Here is a 19,150-nt window from a genome sequence, read left to right on the forward strand (position 1 = left end):
ATCCCCCAGAAACATTAACTCTGCACCCCTTCATCCCCCTGCAACATAACCCTGCTCTGAGCATCCCCTCATCCCCCTGCAACATAACCCTGCATCCCCTCATCCCCCCAGCACCATCAATCCTGCTCTGAGCATCCCCTGAGCAACACAAACCCTGCTCTGAGCATCCCCTGAGCACCTACTACCTGACTGGAGAGGAGGTGTGTGCCCAGGGCTGTGAGCATCCCCTCATCCCCCAGCAACATTAACTCTGCATCCCTTCATCCTCCTGCAACATTAACCCTGCTCTGAGCATCCCTTTATCCCCCCAGCAACATAACCCTGCACCCCTTCATCCCCCCAGCAGCATCAACCCTGCTCTGAGCACCCCTGAGCAACACCAACCCTGCTCTGAGCATCCCCTCATCCCCCAGCAACACCAACCCTGCTCTGAGCATCCCCTGAGCAACACCAACCCTGCTCTGAGCATCCCCTCATCCCCCAGCAACACCAACCCTGCTCTGAGCATCCCCTGAGCAACACCAACCCTGCTCTGAGCATCCCCTCATCCCCCAGCAACACCAACCCTGCTCTGAGCATCCCCTGAGCAACACCAACCCTGCTCTGAGCATCCCCTCAGCAACACCAACCCTGCTCTGAGCACCCCCTCATCCCCCCACCCACCCTTGCTGTGAATGTGGCACTGCCTCTCACGCTGCTGTAATTCAGGCTGGGGTAATCACCCTGTGCTCAGTGCTGTTTGGCAGAGCTCTCCCCTCCTGGGGGTGATTCCAGCACACACAGTGTGCAGCTGGAATCGTGGCTCCCTGGGGAAATGCCATCTGCAGGGCAGCTCTGTGCTTGCTCCTCTCCTTTCCAAGTGGGCTGAGGTTTGATCAGACGTGGTCCCACATCTGCCAGGGGCTCAGGATGGGCTCAGGAAGGGTCAGGAGGGGCTCAAGACGGTTCAGGAGGGGTCAGGATGGGCTCAGGGGAGTTCAGGAGGGGTCAGGAGGGGCTGAAGAGGGGTCAGGAGGGCTCAGCAGAAGCCCAGGATAAGCTTAGGAGGGCTGAGGAAGGCTGAGGAGGTGCTGAGCAAGACTCAGGAGGGTCCAGGAAGTCTCAGGAGGGGTCAGGACAGGCTCAGGAGGGGTCAGCAGAAGCTCAGGAGGGCTGAGGAAGGCTGAGGAGGTGCTGAGGAAGGCTCAGGATGGGCTCGGGAGAGTTCAGGAGGGTCCAGGACAGGCTCAGGAGAGTTCAGGGGGGGCTCAGGAGGGGCTCAGGAGGGGGCAGGAGGGCTCAGCAGAAGCCCAGGATAAGCTCAGGAGGATTGAGGAAGGCTGAGGAGGTGCTGAGGAAGACTCAGGAGGGTCCAGGAAGGCTCAGGACAGGCTCAGGAGAGTTCAGGGGGTGCTCAGGAAGGCTCAGGAGGGGCTCAGGACAGGCTCAGGAGGGTCCAGGAAGGCTCAGGAGGGGCTCAGGAGAGTTCAGGAGGGTCCAGGAAGGCTCAGCAGGGGTCAGGACAGGCTCAGCAGGGGCTGAAGAGGGGCAGGGGCTCTACTCTGAGTTGAACACCCCTCTGGGCAGGGGTTACTGAACACCCCTCTGGGCAGGGGTTGCTGCCCTGGCTGAAGCAGGGATCTCATTGCTGCCCTCCTGCTCCTCCCCAGGCTGGCAGTGATGCCACCCTCTGTCCTGAGCCTGGCTGCAGTCACAGGGACAGGAGCAGGTTGTTTCTGTGCCCTGAGTCCCTGGTGAGCTGAAGCTCTGGCTCAGGGGCAGCTCTGTGAGCCCTCAGTGAGAGCTGAGCTCTGGTGCTGCCCCAGCACAGAGGGTGGGATGGTTCCTGCACAGAGGCTGGGATGGCCCCTGCACAGAGGGTGGGATGGCCCCAGCACAGAGGGTGGGATGGCTCCTGCACAGAGGGTGGGATGGCCCCAGCACAGAGGCTGGGATGGCCCCTGCACAGAGGGTGGGATGGCCCCAGCACAGAGGATGGGATGGCTCCTGCACAGAGGGTGGGATGGCCCCAGCACAGAGGGTGGGATGGCCCCAGCACAGAGGGTGGGATGGCCCCAGCACAGAGGGTGGGATGGCCCCAGCACAGAGGGTGGGATGGCTCCTGCACAGAGGGTGGGATGGCCCCAGCACAGAGGGTGGGATGGCTCCTGCACAGTGGCACCATTGATCCAGAACAGCTCTCTCACTCCAGCTGCATTTGAAATGAGTTCCAGGAATGATTTCCCTCCCTGCCTTCCCCCCAGGGAAAACTCTCAAAGACTCAGTGCCCTGACTCTGAGTCTGTCTCAGTGACAACTTCAACAGGTTTCAGATCAACTGAGCAAAAAGAAACCACATTAAACAAACCCTGTCACTGCAGCAGGAGCTCCTGAAGTGCCACCAGCCCTGGGCAGTGGCTGTCACTCCCCTGGGCTGGAAGGCAAAGCCCAGCTCCCTCCTGCTCCAACCCTTTCCCTGAGAGACAATCAAAGGCCTGGGAGCCCCCAGGAGAGCTCAGCTCTCCTCAGTGCTGCACTTTTGGTATTTTTAGAGCTTTCTGAGAGCCACCAGCACAGGGCTAGAGGTAAAAGGCTTGTGCTTGATCTCCTAAGTCACTTAGAGGCTTCTCTGGATCAGGACTAATCTCTGCAGTAAGATTAGTGCTTGTATCAGTTGGTCCCCAAATAATTGTGTGCTTGCTTTGTGCTGCAGCCACCAGCAGCTGCAATTTGACTGCAAAAGCCCAAAACTGAGGCAAGGAGCAGCTTAGCCATGAAACCACAAATCTCCTTGGCAGAGAGATGCAAGGAGGAGATGGTTCCTGGGAAATCTTGTTTTTTCCAGCAGGAGATGACAGGAGCTGGGCAAGCCCACGTTGTAAATCTGACAGTGCTTCAGCCTGGAAAGGTTTCTTGTGATTTTAACTCAGTCATTTCAGCTCCTTGTGTTCTGTGCCATGCTGGGAATGGGAGGAATTTGGAGAGCACTCTTTGGATCAGCTCAGACTCAGGGAGCTGCTGTGAGCTGTCTGCTCCAGGCTGGGGCTTTGCCAGGGCACTGGGTGCTGGTTCAGTGCAGGTTCTACAGGAAATTCAGAGATGCCAAAGCTCAGGGAGACTTTTGGCTCAGATTTTTTGTGCAGGGCACAGCCCACCTGCAGCAGGGGGTTCTGAGTTTTAGCACAGCAGGTTTGGAAAAGGGGATGTGAGGGAATCCTGTGTGACTAATTTAATTAAATATTCATCCTCCCTTTTAACAGGTGTTCAAGAACAAAGCTCTGCAACTTGGAGAGAAACTTCTGCCAGCCTTCAACACCCCTACTGGGATCCCTCGAGGAGTCATCAACCTGGGCAGGCAAGGCACAAGCCCAGCAGCATTTCCTGGGTTCTGGGAGCCTGGGCAGGAGCAGCAGCTCCAGAGCAGATTCCTGAGCTCACTGTGTGCCAGCCCAGGCCCTGGCCCAGGCTGCAGGGCACTCAGCTCAGGCCCAGCTGTGTTTTATTCATTTGGGGCTGTCCAAAGTTGCTGCTCTGCCTCCTGCCAGGGCTCCATTCCCTGCTGCAGGAGCATTTTCCTCACTCCCTGCTGCAGGAGCATTTTCCTCACTCCCTGCTGCAGGAGCATTTTCCTCACTCCCTGCTGCAGGAGCATTTTCCTCACTCCTGCTGCAGGAGCATTTTCCTCACTCCCTGCTCCAGGAACATTTTCCTCATTCCCTGCTGCAGGAGCATTTTCCTCACTCCTGCTGCAGGAGCATTTTCCTCACTCTCATTTTCTCTGAAAGGTGATTTTGCAGTCTGCTCCTAGCACGGATTTTTGCAGTGGGCCCAGCTAGATGCATGGGACTTTATCCAGGAAAAATGGATTTAAAAAGTTGGAGAATCTGGGCAAGGGAGTGGATGGGACTGGCTGAGAGTTTGGGGCTGGGAAAGGGGAGAATGCAGCACACAGCCCTGAGGTGAGGCAGGCTCTGTCCTTCCCCAGAGCCCAGAGCTCTGTCTGGTGATTTCTCATGGCCAGGGGAGGAGCTGAGGTCAGTAAATCCCTGCAGAGGGGTCTGGGGCAGAGCTGGGGCTGCCCTGCTGCCAATCCCCTGCCAGCCAGGCTGGGACTTCCATTTGCTGCTTCTGGTGCCTCCAAACAAGTGCAGCAGGTGGGAATGTGAGTTAACAAACAAAATGTGAGTTAACTAAAACAAAATGTGAGTTAACAAACAAAATGTGAGTTAACAAACAAAATGTGAGTTCACAAACAAAATGTGAGTTAACAAACACAAAATATGGGTTAACAAACACAAAATGTGAGTTAACAAACACAAAATGTGAGTTAACAAACAAAATGTGAGTTAACTAAAACAAAATGTGAGTTAACTAAAACAAAATGTGAGTTAACTAAAACAAAATGTGAGTTAACAAACAAAATGTGGGTTAACAAACAAAATGTGAGTTCACAAAGTGTGAGTTAAAAACAAAATGTGAGTTAACAAAAACATGTGAGTTAACAAACAAAATGTGGGTTAACAAACAAAGTGTGAGTTAACAAACAAAATGTGAGTTCACAAACAAAATGTGAGTTAAAAACAAAATGTGAGTTAACAAACAAAGTGTGAGTTAAAAACAAAATGTGAGCTAACAAAAACAAAATGTGAGCTAACAAAGCCTTTCAGCCTCACCTCTTGCCAAACTCTCCAAGCCATTACCCAGCCCTCAGCCCAAATCTCCTCCTTGGCTCTGCAAAGCAAAGATTTCCAAAGGTTTGGCTCAGCTGCTGTTGCTCCAATATCAGTGTGAGCCCTGAGCTGTTGATGTGTGCTCTGATCTGGGAGCCTGGAGCCAGCAGCAGAGCTGGAATTGCCCTTTGGTACAGCACACACATCCTGCCTCCTGTGTGCCTGACAGAGGCTCTGCATGGACTAACCTTTCACAGAAATGCCAAACCCTCCCCTGCCCTTTGTGGAGACAATTGAGGCAGCTCTGTCTGCCCAGACATTCCCAAAATGTTTTACTGATGACCTTGACTGAGAGCAGAGAAAATGGAGAGAGAACACCCAGAGAGGGAAGGGGAGGGAAGGGAAGGGAAGGGAAGGGAAGGGAAGGGAAGGGAAGGGAAGGGAAGGGCTCAGTGTGCAGGTGGAGCAGAGGAGGGTGAGGTGAGACCCCCCCTGACCCAAACATCAGCACCAGGACAAAGCCCAGGAAGGTTTTGCTATAAGAGCTGCCCATCCCAAAGGAGTCCTGCAGAGTCTCTGGGCCTCTGTTGGTGGCAGCTTGGGGGGTGGCTTAAGGACATTCAGAAATTTGAAACCAAAACCCCCCTGGCACTGAGTCAGTTCTGCACTTTCATTCTCGAGGGCCCAAGCACACCCAGCCCCCCCTGCTCTGCCATTTCCAGCTGCCTTTATCTCTTGTGTCACCTTTTTCCTCTGGGTCCCCTCTGTGCTTCCCGTGGCCTCTCCTGCTTCCCCTGCTCTGTCCTGTCCCACTCAGCCTGGATTCCATCCTGCTGAGCTGCTGCTCTGCTCTCCATCCTCTGCTCTGAGAGCTCTGGGATCTCTGGGAGCTCTGGGATCTCTGCCTGGCCCTGCTGTTCCTGACCCTGCTTTTCCTGGCCCTGCTGTTCCTGGCCCTGCTTTTCCTCCACTTCTCCCCAAACCCTCTGCACCTCCAGCTCCATCCCCTCCTGGCCTCTCTCCTGACTTGGTTTTGCTGTTTTGGGTGCCCCTGAGGGAGGCAGTGATCCCACACTTCAGAGCCATTTATCAGGGAGATAAAGGAGGCTCTGGCCATGTTCTTTCCCCTTGGAGGCCAAGGTCCTTTAGCAGCAGCTTCCTCTGAGCTGTCCCAAGGCAGAGCAGCTGTGCAGGCCCAGTTAGTCCAGCCTGTAAGGCTGGAGAAATGATTTCCTGCCTCTGGGCCAGGCTCTGTCTCCTCTTTGCTGTGTCTGACCCAGGGCTCAGGCCCCCAGCAGCTCTGGGTGGGGATCCCACCTGGATTTTGGGACACACACACCCTGCTCTGGATTTTGGGATGGGCTGGGATGGAGTCTGTGAGCCCCCAGAGCTGCTGGGACAACAGCACAGCCCCAGTGAGCTGAGCTGGGCTTTGCTGGGCTGAACTGGGCTGATCTGAGCTTTGCTGGGCTGAGCTGAGCTGAGCTGATCTGAGCTGACCTGCCCAGCTCCCCCAGCAGCTCCCAGCTCAGCAGGTCGCTGCAGAGGGACATTAAAGCCAGGCTCAGCTGGCCAGGACAGGCTGGCAGAGCTCCTGGGCTGCCCCTGGGGACAGGGACTGAGCCCTTCCAGCACTGGGAATTTATTTATTAATGGCTCTCTTTGTCTGGAGGGCACAAACAGCTCAGGGCCTGCCCTGCTGCTTTTGTGTCCATCACAGGGAGGGAAACTTCTTGGGTTTTTTTTTTTTTTATCCTTTTTGTGCTCAGGAGGATCATTAATTTTAACCTGCCCTAAACACCAAATCCTGCTCCTCTCCCAGCCAAGATCCCGGCGCCATCTAGTGTCACCCCCGGGGTGTCACCCCCTCCCTCCCTGTCCCTGGGTGTCACCCCCTCCCTCCCTGACCCTGGGTGTCCCCTCCCTGTCCCTGGGTGTCCCCTCGTGTCCCTGGGTGTCACCCCCCTGTCCCTGGGTGTCACCCCCCTGTCCCTGGATGTCACTTCCCCTGCCAGGAGATGGAAATCTGGAGCCAGGACACCTCGGGGGCAGCACCCAGAGGCTGCTGTGGGATCAATCCTTCAATCCAGCCCCAAACCCTCCAGGCCACTGGGGGTTCCAGAGAGCCCCAGAGCTGTGGGAATTTTATCCCAAAGGGTATTTAATCCCCAAAGGGTATTTTACCCCAAAGGGTATTTAATCCCCAAGGGGTATTTAATCCCCAAAGGATATTTTATCCCAAAGGATATTTTATCCCAAAGGGTATTTTATCCCAAAGGGTATTTAATCCCCAAAGGGTATTTTATCCCAAAGGGTATTTTACCCCAAAGGGTATTTAATCCCCAAATCTCACTAGAGGGCACGGTGGCAGGGCTGTTTCTCAGCTGAGGTGTTTGGGAAGGGCTCCTCTCCCACAGAAAAATGCAGCTTGTGCAGTCTGTGTGTGAGCCCAATGCTAAAGAATCTCTGGGAAAATCACATTGCATCCCACTGGAGCTGCTGCTGGAAATCTGTGTGTGTGTGTCACAAATCTGTGTGTGTCTGTGTCCCCAATCTCTGTGTGTGTGTCCCAAATCTGTGTGTGTGTCCCAAATCTCTGTCTGTGTCCCCAATCTCTGTGTGTGTGTCCCCAATCTCTCTGTGTGTCCCAAATCTGTGTGTGTGTCCCCAATCTCTGTCTGTGTCCCCAATCTCTGTGTGTGTGTCCCCAATATCTCTGTGTGTGTGTCCCCAATCTCTCTCTGTGTCCCCAATCTCTCTCTGTGTGTCCCCAATCTCTCTCTGTGTGTCCCCAATCTCTGTGTGTGTGTCCCCAATCTCTCTCTGTGTCCCCAATCTCTGTGTGTGTGTCCCCAATCTCTCTCTGTGTGTCCCCAATCTCTCTCTGTGTGTCCCCAATCTCTGTGTCCCCAATCTCTCTGTGTGTCCCCAATCTCTGTGTCCCCAATCTCTCTCTGTGTCCCCAATCTCTCTCTGTGTGTCCCCAATCTCTGTGTCCCCAATCTCTGTCTGTGTGTCCCCAATCTCTCTCTGTGTGTCCCCAATCTGTGTCTGTGTCCCCAATCTCTCTCTGTGTCCCCAATCTCTCTGTGTCCCCAATCTCTCTGTGTGTCCCCAATCTCTGTGTCCCCAATCTCTCTCTGTGTCTCCCCAATCTCTCTCTGTGTCCCCAATCTCTCTGTGTGTCCCCAATCTCTGTCTGTGTGTCCCCAATCTCTGTCTGTGTGTCCCCAATCTCTCTGTGTCCCCAATCTCTGTGTCCCCAATCTCTGTGTCCCCAATCTCTGTGTCCCCAATCTCTGTGTCCCCCCAATCTCTCTGTGTGCCCTCCCCACCCCGCAGTGCCCCTGGGGTGCAGCTGGCAGAGGCAGAGCTGCCCTGCCCAGGCTCCCCAGGTTCCCCAGGGTTTTCCTGGCACTCAGGGCTCCCTTTCCTGTCCTTGCAGTGGCATGAGCTGGAGCTGGGGCTGGGCCTCTGCTGGCAGCAGCATCCTGGCAGAGTTTGGGACCTTGCACCTGGAATTCCTGCACCTCTCCGAGCTCTCTGGCAACCCAGTGTTTGCAGAAAAGGCAAGTAAAAACTAACCCCAGGCTGGATTTGGGGTTTAGAGAGGGGCACAGCCAAGGTGGAGCCCTCAGGGGGTGCAGATCCCTCAGGAAGCTGCTGGGGGGACACAAATTGTTCCTGGCAGAGTCCAAGGGAAATGGGAGCTTGTCCACAGTGCCACAGTGGGGTCAAACCAGACAGGATTGCCCAAAAAAAACCACTCAGAAATTCTGTTTATCCAGAATCTGTCCAGTGCAGGTCTGAAACAAGGAGGGGAATTGAAGGAGAGGCAGAAAATAAAAGGAGGAGGAAGAAGGTGGGAGAGCAAAGGATGGAGGGGATGGGAATCAGTGAGGGTGGGATGAGCAAAGGAATTCACAGCAGGGAAAAGGGAGCCCAGGAAACTCTGTGGGAAGAGAGAGAGAGGCTGTGATGTGAAATAAAGAGACAAGGCTGAGGGGTAATGGGATAATAAATTGTTCCCAGGGAGGGGGCAGCTGAGGAGAGAAAATGTGTGAGGGAATGAAGGGAATGAAGCAGAGAGAGGTGAGGAAACACTGGAGATGCACTGCTAAAAACCAGAATTGCATCTTCATTCTGGGCTCAAACCTGGCATTTAGAGCCAGGCTCAAAGCTCTGGCCCCAGCCTGAGAGATTTTCCTCTTCTCCTCCCAAGCCCCTGGAGGGAAAAGGGCAAAACCTTTCAATGGACCCCCCTGGGCTGGTGTGTGCACAGAAAATGGATCAGATTCCCTCAGAGAGGAGAATGGGGCTTGGTGTGGGCTCTGCTTCCTCCCTGCACAGGAGCAGCAAAACTCACAGCCCCAGCCTGGGCCTTGGGTGATTTTAGCAGAATTAAAATCCATCTGTCTTTTATTCAAACCTGTGGTTAACATGCCAAGCTCCCCAAGCCCAGGAAAGCTCATGGAGCCTGACAAGTTCCTTGGAAGGCCAGGTGAAGGCTGCAGCCAGCTGCTGGCGTGCAAATTGTCTGATTTTGTGAGAGGTTCAGGGTGAATTAACACTCTGTAGGTTCTAATGGAATATTTATGCTGCATGGAATTGCAGTGGGTCCCTGTTGGATTTAATGGGGGTGAGAGCAAGGCAGAGTTAGTGCTGCCTGTTCTGGGCATTAAAGGAACTGTCTGGGGTTGGAATTAAAACCCCAATTCATCACAGTAAGTGACCCCATGGTGAATTTAATGAGTCACTCATCCCTGCCCCTCCCCTCCCTTTGGATCATGGAAAAAATCCCCCCTGGCACTGCTCACACCTCCCACTTCCAGATCCCTGCCATGGAATCGGGTTTGGGTGGGGAGGGACCTGAAAATTCATCCCATCCCAGCCTGGCATGGCAGGGACAGCTGGGGGGAGCAGGAGGGGATGGGGATGGGGATGGGGATGGGATGGGATGGGATGGGATGGGATGGGGATGGGGATGGGGATGGGGATGGGATGGGATGGGGATGGGGATGGGATGGGATGGGATGGGATGGGATGGGGATGGGGATGGGGATGGGGATGGGGATGGGGATGGGGATGGGATGGGATGGAATGGAATGGGGATGGGATGGGGATGGGGATGGGGATAGGATGGGGATGGGGATGGGATGGGGATGGGGATGGGATGGGGATGGGGATGGGGATGGGGATGGGGATGGGATGGGGATGGGGATGGGATGGGGATGGGATGGGATGGGGATGGGGATGGGATGGGGATGGGATGGGGATGGGGATGGGATGGGGATGGGATGGGGATGGGATGGGATGGGGAATGAAGGGATGGGATGGGGATGGGGATGGGATGGGATGGGGAGTGAGGGGCAGGCCTGGCAGCAGAGCAGGGATCCAGCCCTGTCTGTCCTGTGTGATCCCAGCCTTGTGTCTCCTGTGTGATCCCAGCCTTGTCCTGTGTGATCCCAGCCTTGTCTGTGCTCTGTGATCCCAGCCCTGTCTGTGCTGTGTGATCCCAGCCCTGTGTGATCCCAGCCTTCTGTCTCCTCTGTTCAGCCTGTCAGTCCTAAGCCCAGCCTGTCTCTCTGTTCAGTCCAGCCTTGTTTCTCTGCAATCCCAGCCTTGTCAGTGCTAACCCTAAGCCCAGCCTGTCTCTCTCTGTTAAGCCCAGCCTGTCTCTCTCCCCCAGGTGATGAACATCCGCAGGGTGCTCAGCAGAGTGGAGAAGCCCCAGGGCCTTTACCCGAACTTCCTGAGCCCGGTGACCGGGAGCTGGGTGCAGCGTGGGTATCCCCTCCCTCCCCTCCCTCCCCTCCCCTCCCCTCCCCTTCCCCCAGCCTGTGCCCAGCTCAGTGTCCCAGCTCCAGGATCGGGGCTGTCCCTGCCCTGGGGCTGCTGGCACAGGCTCCATCCCCCAGGACTGGGACCAGCAGAGCCCTGTGGGCTCCTGCAGCCAGCACAGAGCCCTGGGGCTGCAGGGGCAGCGCCCTGAGACTGCAAGAACCCCCTGGAGAGACAGAGGGGCTTGGAGGAGCCTCAGATCCCCCTCGGATCCAGGGTGAATTCTCCTGTGCATCCCTGTTGCTGTTACCATGGCACCTCTGCAGGGAGCAGTGTGGGAAGGAAGGATGAGATCAGAACGTTCCCTTCTCTCCTGTTGGGAGCCCAGCCCTGGAGATGTGGAATTAGGGAGCAATAAGCAGGGAAGGGGAGCTCTGGAAGCACTCAGGGCAGAGGCTGTGCCCCCCTCTGCAGCAGCAGAAGTTTGTCCTGTTTGTCCTGAGCCACCTCTGTAGCTGTGCCCTGATCTCTGCTCCATTATTGATCTGCTTGTTTTGGCTGCTGGATTGGATGGAGTCAAAGAGAAGTCTCTCTCTGCAGAGCCTGCTCTGAAGCTGTCAGTGGGTGACACTTTTGATCCAGGCAGGTTGCTCTGAGTCCTTGCATTCCCTGCTGTCCCCAGGCTTTGTTGCACTTTTGGCTGGGCTGGATCACTGCAGCCCTTTCCCCTGCTGCTCTCAGGGCTCTGGTGGCAGCAGGCAGGGCCAGAGCTGTGGCTGTGAGCAATCCCTGACCTTTAACTGCAGGGCTGGTCCCAGCCAGGTGTGTGGGATGGCCACAGTGTCCTGTGAAACCAGAGCTGCTTGGTGCTGGGAGGAATCCCTCATCTCCTCTGCCACACATCCAGTTCTATTTTCTGTCTGCAGATTTCACAGCCCTGAACTTGCTGCTGTAAGAGGGGCCTGGTGGTGCTGTGCATTCCCTGCTTGCTTGTGTTGGGACAGGCAGATTCCTGCCCCAGGACATTCCCTGGCTCCTGACACTTCCTCAGGCTGCTCAGGAGGTGACCTTGGGATCTGACTCCACATTCCAGGGAGGGAAAATGGGGATCAGCCCCTCGTGCATCTCCAGTGGGGACAAACAGAGCAGAGCAGGAGGCACCTGCAGGGCCAGGCTCTCATTTCCCCTCCTGTCATTAAAGCTCTTTGCAGGAAGCTGCTTGCCTTGAAATCACTGTGATTTTCTTAAAAGGTCTCCCTTTGAGCTGGCTAAATGAGCAGCTTTGGAAATGAAGATTCACCTCTGTGAGTTCCTCAGGGAAATGAGAGCCCAGGCCCTGCTGAGGGCAGGGATTGATTTATGCACTGTGCCTGGGAGGCAAACGCTGCCAGGGCTGCTGCCATATGGAAAACAATTGTGCAGCAGGGCTGCAGCTCTGTGAGTCCATGAATGACACTCTGAGCATCACAGAGCTGCTCTTTCAAGGCAGGCTGTGTTTGCAAATCCTCTGCCCTGGCTCCTGGCACGCAGGGCTGCTGTTTAATCTCATTGTTTTGCCAGGGATTATTCCCTGGATCACTGGACACAGTGTGTCAGGGATGTTTGCTCTCCAGGTCAGGACAGGATGTGTGCCTCTTGGTTTGTGCTGCTGGGAGCATCCAGCATTTGGAATAATCCTTCATCTGTGTACAGGGAGAGGGGAAACAAAGATCAGAGCAGCTCTGAGCTCCTGCTGCCTGTGCTGAGCTGGGAAAGGAGGGTGGGCACTGCTCAGGAGCAGGGAGGGCTCAGGCCAGGGAGGGGAATTGGCTTTGCTCCCCTAAAAACGGGAGTGCTTGACTGCTTGGAAGGGTGAGAAGCTGCTGCTGCTCCCCTGGAAGCTGTGAGTGCACCCAGCAGCTCCCCCAGCACAGAGCTGCAGCTGTCAGACCCATTTCACACTGCAGGGCCAGGGCAGGGCTGCTCTGAGCAGCCTGAGAAATGGGATTTGTGCAGAGGAAAAGATGAGGGCACATCCCTGGACCTGACTTGATCATTTTGCTGTGCCAGCCCCAGCCTGCACAGCCCTGCTGGCAGCTCTGTGGCATCCAGCACCTCTCCCTCCTCCCCTGAGGCAGGGACACAGCTCCCAGGGGCTCCATCCACGTGAAATCCATCCACAGCCACCACTGCCTCTGCTTTATGAGGGTGGATTTATGGTGATGGCTCCATAAACAGGAAGCATCTTCACGTTGCAGTATAAATAACTTGTAAAATGAGGGCTCTGAATGCTTCTGCTAAGGGATACTAATGCTCTGCAAAATGACAGAACATTTTTCTCCTGATTGCACTTTCCACCTTTCTTCCTTTCTGAAAAGCAATGCTGCAAGCTGTCCCCAGGAAGCTGGGGAGAGGAAGGAGAGAACAAGGGCATTAAATAGGACGTGATTGTTTCCCCTTTGTGCAGCAGCTGCTCACTGTACACCACGAACCTGAAGCTCTTTTCTGCCTCTCCCACCACAGACCACGTCTCCATCGGGGGGCTGGGGGACAGCTTTTATGAATATCTCATCAAATCCTGGCTGATGTCAGACAAGAAGGACTCTGAAGCTAAGAAGATGTACGATGATGCCTTGGAGGTGAGGAGCCAGGAGCTGCTCTCTGCTTTTTGGGGGGACACAGCTCATAAGAAGGCTTCAGACCTTCAGGATAAGTGTTTGGGTTTCACTCCTCTAACACTGAGGAAGTTTTCTCCCTTGAAATCCTGATTTTCATCCCTTTAGGCAATAGAAAAGCATTTGGTGAAAAAATCTGCAGGAGGCTTGACCTACATCGCTGAGTGGAGGGGTGGCATCCTGGATCACAAGATGGGCCACTTGGCCTGCTTCTCTGGGGGCATGATAGCCCTGGGGGCCCAGCACGGGCCCCAGGACAGCAGGCAGAGGCACATGGAGCTGGCAGCAGAGATCACCAGCACCTGCCACGAGTCCTACACGCGCTCAGGTACCCTGGGGCTGCCTTGGCAGGGGGGGCTGTGCCTCAGCAGCATCTGCAGCCCTGCTGTGGCTCCCTGGGATGGGACAGAAGGGACAGAAATGTGCTTGGAGCAGAGAGACAGAGGGACAGGTAGCTGTGAGCTCCTGGGGCTGAATCCTGGTCCTGCCTCCCAGCCCAGGCTGTCCTTCCACGAGGGGTTAACTGAGAGTGTCCCTTTGTGGAGAGAGCAGCTGAGAAACCCAGCAGGGCAGGGCTGGAGACCTGCAGGGAAATGGAATTGCTGAGCCTCTCCAGCTCTCTGAGTCTTTGTTCCACAAGCTCAGGACAATTTCTTGGAGCACCCAGAGCTGTGGAGATGAGGGACTGGGTTGGTTCCCTGCCTGCAGGAGCTGCTCTGGACACTCATTCCCTTGCAGGCATCTCTGCAGCTCCTGTGAGGCTGCAGCTCTCCAGGACCTTGCCAGGCACAGCTCTGTCCCCAGCTGCACCCAGGGGTTGTTCCTCACCTTCCCCACCAGCCCAGTTTGGTGCCCAGCCTGTTTGCTCAATAAACTCCAAGCTAGGGACAATAAACTCCAAGGCAGGGACAGCTGTGCCAGGCTGCTCCAAACCCCAGTGCCCAGCCTGGCCTGGGACACTTCCAGGCATCCAGATGCTCTGGGCACCCTCCTGAACAAAAGTTTTCCAGCAGGGAGAGGGTTGTGTTGGAAGCAGGGATCTGAGTGCTGGACAGTGCACTGGGATTGCCAACAAAGAGCAGCAGGAGCTGAACACTGGCACCCTGAGCAGCACAAGGCACTGATCTGTGCTGGCCTGGCAGTGCAGTGACACTGTGTGTGTCCCTGTCCCCAGACACCAAGCTGGGCCCCGAGGCGTTCCGCTTCGACGCGGGCAGCGAGGCCACGGCCACGCGGCTCAGCGAGCGCTACTACATCCTGCGGCCCGAGGTGGTGGAGAGCTACATGTACCTCTGGAGGCTCACCCACCATCCCAAGTACCGCCTCTGGGGCTGGGAGGTGGTGCAGGTAAGGCTGCAGGGAGCGCTGAGCTCGGGGCTGCTGCACTGCAGTCACTGCAAAGGGGAATTTCAGTTCTGAGATAGGTCAGAAATGCTCCAGGCTGGGTTGGGTGGGGCTCTGAGGGGTTTGGCTTAGTGAGAGGGGACCCTGTCCATGGCAGGGGGGTGGAGATGGGGGATTTTTCAGGTTCCTTTCAACCCAAATTGTTCTCAAACCCATGAGCAATGGAGCAGGATCCCAAACCCACAAACAGTGGGGCAGGATCCCAAACCCATGAGCAGTGGGGCAGGATCCCAAATCCATGAGCAGTGGGGCAGGATCCCAAACCTGTGAGCAATGGGGCTGGATCCCAAACCCACAAACAGTGGGGCAGGATCCCAAACCCACAAACAGTGGGGCAGGATCCCAAACCCACAAACAATGGGGCAGGATCCCAAACCCACAGACAGTGGGGCAGGATCCCAAACCCACAAACAGTGGGGCAGGATCCCAAACCCACAAACAATGGGGCAGGACCCCAAACCTGTGAGCAATGGGGCAGGAATACACAAATGCCTCAGTTCAGGGTGTTTGTTGTCTCCCTGTGGATGTTTCCTTCTCCCTGAGCTGTTCTCTAGAGCCAGCCTGATCCCAGAGTGTGGAGGAGCCCTGAGCAGCTCAGGGAGGGACAGGAGAGCTGGGGTTGGGTTTGTAATCGGGCTGGGACCCCACACTGCTCAGGTCCTGCTGAGCTCCTGTTGCTCCCCCAGGCCCTGGAGAAGCACTGCAGGGTGGAATCTGGATTCTCTGGCATCAGGGATGTTTACAGCACCACGCCCACCCACGACAACATGCAGCAGAGCTTCTTCCTGGCAGAGACCCTGAAGTAAGTCTGAGTCCCAGGGCCCTGCAGAGCAGCACAATTCCTGCTAAATTCCAAATAACCAGGGGCAAGTCTCCTCTTCCAGGGAGGTGTCCCTGCCCAGGGCAGGGGGATGGAATGAGAGGAGATTTTGGGATCTTTCCAAGCCAACCCATTTAGGGGGGACACTGGGCAAGGCTGCAAAGCTCTGGGAATTTCCAAACTCAGACTTTGGGAGTTTCCTGCTGCTGGGTTTGGAGGGCCCTGCAGTGCTGGGGATGCAGGTGGGGATTTGCAGGGCAGAGCAGCAGCCCCAGCACACCCTGCAGCTGAGCTCTGACCCCGTGTGTCCCTCTCCTGGCTCCAGGTACCTCTATCTTCTGTTCTGTGAAGATGATGTGCTGTCCCTGGAGGACTGGGTGTTCAACACCGAGGCTCACCCCCTGCCCATCAACCACACAGACTTTAGAGCAGCAGAGCAGCCCTGAGGCCCTGCCCAGCTCTGCCCCCCAGCCTGGGCACACTCTGCTCTTCCTTCCCACTGAAGGGATCCCTGCTGTTCCTGAAATGGCATTTGGGGCACTGGTCCAGCTGTGGACAGGATTTCCTTGGGAAGATGAACCATGACTAAAGCACCTTCTTTTCCTCTGTGAGGAGCTCTATTAGGCTGATGGTGAGATGTTTATTCTGGGCCATACTGTACACAGTTCATAGACATTCCTTTATACAGAGAATTTATATGAAATCACTGATTTTGCTTTATAGTGGCCAAAGGACTGGAAGTTTGCCATAAAATAGACTTTACACACACACACACACACACACATCCTCCTTTCCTTTCTCTGTTTCATTTCTGCCTTTTACCTGCTCTTGGATTTCTCCCCTTTCCAGTGAACAGTTCCAGTGTTTGGTGCTGGGCTCTGGGGGCTCTCCAGGAGGGACAGGGGAATTGGCCTTGGTGTGGAATTCTTGGGGCTTGAGGAGCTCAGCAGTGAGGAGGGGCCAGGGAAAGGTGATGGTTTAGTGGGAAAATAAAGGATCAGACCCTCCATGGACAGGAGCAGGCTGGAATTTGCAGATTCCAGGCCCTGCTCCTCGTGGGGGCCTGGAGCAGCCTGAGGGGTCACTCAGCAGGACAGGAGCAGGGCAGGAGCTCTGGAGTGGGTTGTGATTGTGGATTGTGATTGTTCCTCCTGCTGCTGAGCCCCCAGGGAGGTCCAGGGCAGCTCTGGTGGGTGCTGAGGGCAGCAGGGAGGGGAAAACTCCAGCAGAGCACCCTGGAGCTCTGCACAGGGACAGGGACAGCCCTGGGGCTGAGCAGGGACAGGGACAGGGACAGGGCCACCCCAGAGTGCAGCTCAGCCATTCTGTGACTCTGTGCTGTCTAAACTGGAACTCAACCAAAACCTGGCTGCAAAATCCTTGCTCCTGTTGTATTTTTATGAACTTTTTTTCTGTGCTCTTAAAACACATTTACCACCCATCACATCCCATTTAACTTTTCCTTTTTCTGGGTTTTTTTTTGTGTTTTTCTACTTTTATTTGGAACTAAATGTTACGAGTCACTTGTAATAATTTTCCTGCTGTAATAGTCAGATCTGTGAAACAGAATAAAAGTCTTGTAAAATAAAAAACCTGTGGAGGTTGGTCAGACCAGTTACTCCATGCTGGGAATGAGACAGTGCTGGTGGATTTGAAGAGTTCTGTGCAGGAGGAATTGATTTCTAGGGGAATCCAGGCAGTGTTTGACAGCAATTCCCAGCTCTCTTACACTGCTGGATGTGGGATCAGCATTCCCTGTGATCACTGCAGAGCTGAGGCCCTGGGGGATGGAACATTTTTGTTCATCCTTGTGACATCCTCGTGACAATTGGTTCATTCAGCAGCTTGGGGGAAAATAAAGTCGCTTTGAGCAAGTTGTGAAAACAGAAAATGTTGTTTCTAAATTCCTGCCTTTGTAATTCCCTGAGAGAAATAAGATTGTCAGATGGGGACTTAGCATTATCCCAGGGATAAAGCTGCTGCTGCTAAGCCTGGCCTAGAGGAGTGGTTATTGGTAAATAAACATCTTGGGAGTGAGCTGTGTTATCCGGGAGATTTGGGGCTGGGGAAGCTCTTGTAGCTCAGAGGATTTTGATAATGGATTAAAGGAATTTCTTAAATAAGAATGGCCTGCTCTGGGAACAACACAGAACACTCTGCCTGGCACAATTTAAGCCCCCAAATAAACACTGAGGGGGAGTTTCTCAGGAGCAGAGAGCCCCATGGTTGGGTTCCATCCCACAGCTTTGCAGTGGAGATTTCCTGTGGCCACAGCACGAACCTGGAGCTGCCTGAGCTGCCCTGAGGAGGCAAAGCTCCCCCAGGACTCCATGCCAGGCACAGCTGAAGCTTTTCCTTGCAATCCTTTGGTGCCAAGGTAGCTGCAGATTGCTCTGCCTGGGCTCCCAGCTATCCCCTGAAATCCCCAGGATTAACCCCAGGCTCTGAGCTCAGCCTGCCTGTGCTTAGCAGGAGTTAAGATTTGCTCCCAGGATCAGCTTTGATCCAAGGCCTGCCCTGGATTTTTGTGTCCCACAGCAATGCAGGTGCTGGGGATGTTTGTCCTGCTGGAAATGCTCCTGCTGCTCCCTTCCCCTCCTGGATCCCACCCCAAATTCCTCCTCCAGGTGGGGTTTTCCTGCCAGAGGGAACCCCTTGGTTTGCAGGCCTGGAGCAGCTGAGTAAATGGAGTTACATGAGCCAGGGTTTGGTTAATGGAGTTACATGAACCAGGGTTTGGTTAAATGGAGTTATATTGAACCAGGGTTTGGTTAAATGGAGTTACACTGAGCCAGGGTTTGGTTAAATGGAGTTACATGAACCAGGGTTTGGTTAAATGGAGTTACACTGAGCGAGGGTTTGGTTAAATGGAGTTACATGAACCAGGGTTTGGTTAAATGGAGTTACACTGAGCCAGGGTTTGGTTAAATGGAGTTACACTGAGCCAGGGTTTGGTTAAATGGAGTTACACTGAGCCAGGGTTTGGTTAAATGGAGTTACATGAACCAGGGTTTGGTTAAATGCCCATGGGAAGGATCTGGGGAGATTTGCATCCTGCAGCTGCTGTCCTGCCTTCCAGCCTCAGGTTTGTGGGAATTCTGTTGGTTTTTGTCTTTTTTTCCTGCCTGGAGTCACCAGGCAATGCCACCAGCCTGGGTTATTTCCCCTGGAACATTCCACTTTACCTCAGGAACTGTGATTACCATCTTAATTTTCACCATCAGAGCTTGTGGCCTCCCTTTGTATCAGAAGGAATTTCCTGTAAATGAAGTTCTGATAACAGAAACTTTAATCAGTGGTGGAGGGGAAGACTCTTCCCTCTCACTTGTACAACCACAGGCTGCCTGCACAGAGATCAGACAAAACCATCCAGAAAACAAATGCACCTTTTTGTAACCCACACTTCATTTTTACAGCATGATTAAATTCCCCTGGAAGGTTTTCAGCAGAATTGGTTATTGGATTCAAAAGCCTGGCAGCCAGAGTATTTTTCCATGTAGGTTTTGATGTGATCCCTTTATCTGATTGTGATGCACGAGCCCTGGCTCCCAGTGCCAGCTGAGCTCCAGCAGCTCCTCAGCTGAGCACATTTGGGCTTTGGCTTCATTCCCTGCGGAGATCTGGATCCCTCTCCACAAAACTGCTGCTCTGTGAAGGATTTCCTTCAGGTTCCTGGGAAGGAGAGGCCAAGGAGGAGCTGGGAATGCAGGAATTGGCTCCTGCTCTGCAGCTGAAGGGTTTGAAATGCTCTGCTTTGAAATGCCTCCAATTCCCATTTCCTTTGCTTTTTCTGGGATGAACTCTCTGATTTCCAGGGCTGTGAAGTTTTATCACCTCTGATTT

General features: G+C 54.5%; 1 protein-coding gene across 1 annotated transcript in view; it reads left to right on the top strand.

The window, feature by feature from the left end:
* The window catches only part of MAN1C1 (mannosidase alpha class 1C member 1), a 54,959-nt gene extending 38,015 nt beyond the window's left edge, over positions 1–16,944 (top strand). The window contains exons 5-12 of the mRNA XM_033080589.2: positions 3,239–3,333; positions 8,094–8,217; positions 10,338–10,431; positions 12,932–13,047; positions 13,192–13,411; positions 14,258–14,430; positions 15,174–15,289; positions 15,633–16,944. Of these exons, the coding sequence (XP_032936480.1) occupies positions 3,239–3,333; positions 8,094–8,217; positions 10,338–10,431; positions 12,932–13,047; positions 13,192–13,411; positions 14,258–14,430; positions 15,174–15,289; positions 15,633–15,753 (1,059 nt within the window). The 3' untranslated portion in view covers positions 15,754–16,944. The remainder of the gene's footprint in view (positions 1–3,238; positions 3,334–8,093; positions 8,218–10,337; positions 10,432–12,931; positions 13,048–13,191; positions 13,412–14,257; positions 14,431–15,173; positions 15,290–15,632) is intronic.
* Positions 16,945–19,150: the final 2,206 nt, after the last annotated feature.

The sequence above is a fragment of the Catharus ustulatus genome, chromosome 26 (genome assembly GCF_009819885.2).
Source record: "Catharus ustulatus isolate bCatUst1 chromosome 26, bCatUst1.pri.v2, whole genome shotgun sequence".
NCBI lineage: Eukaryota > Metazoa > Chordata > Aves > Passeriformes > Turdidae > Catharus > Catharus ustulatus.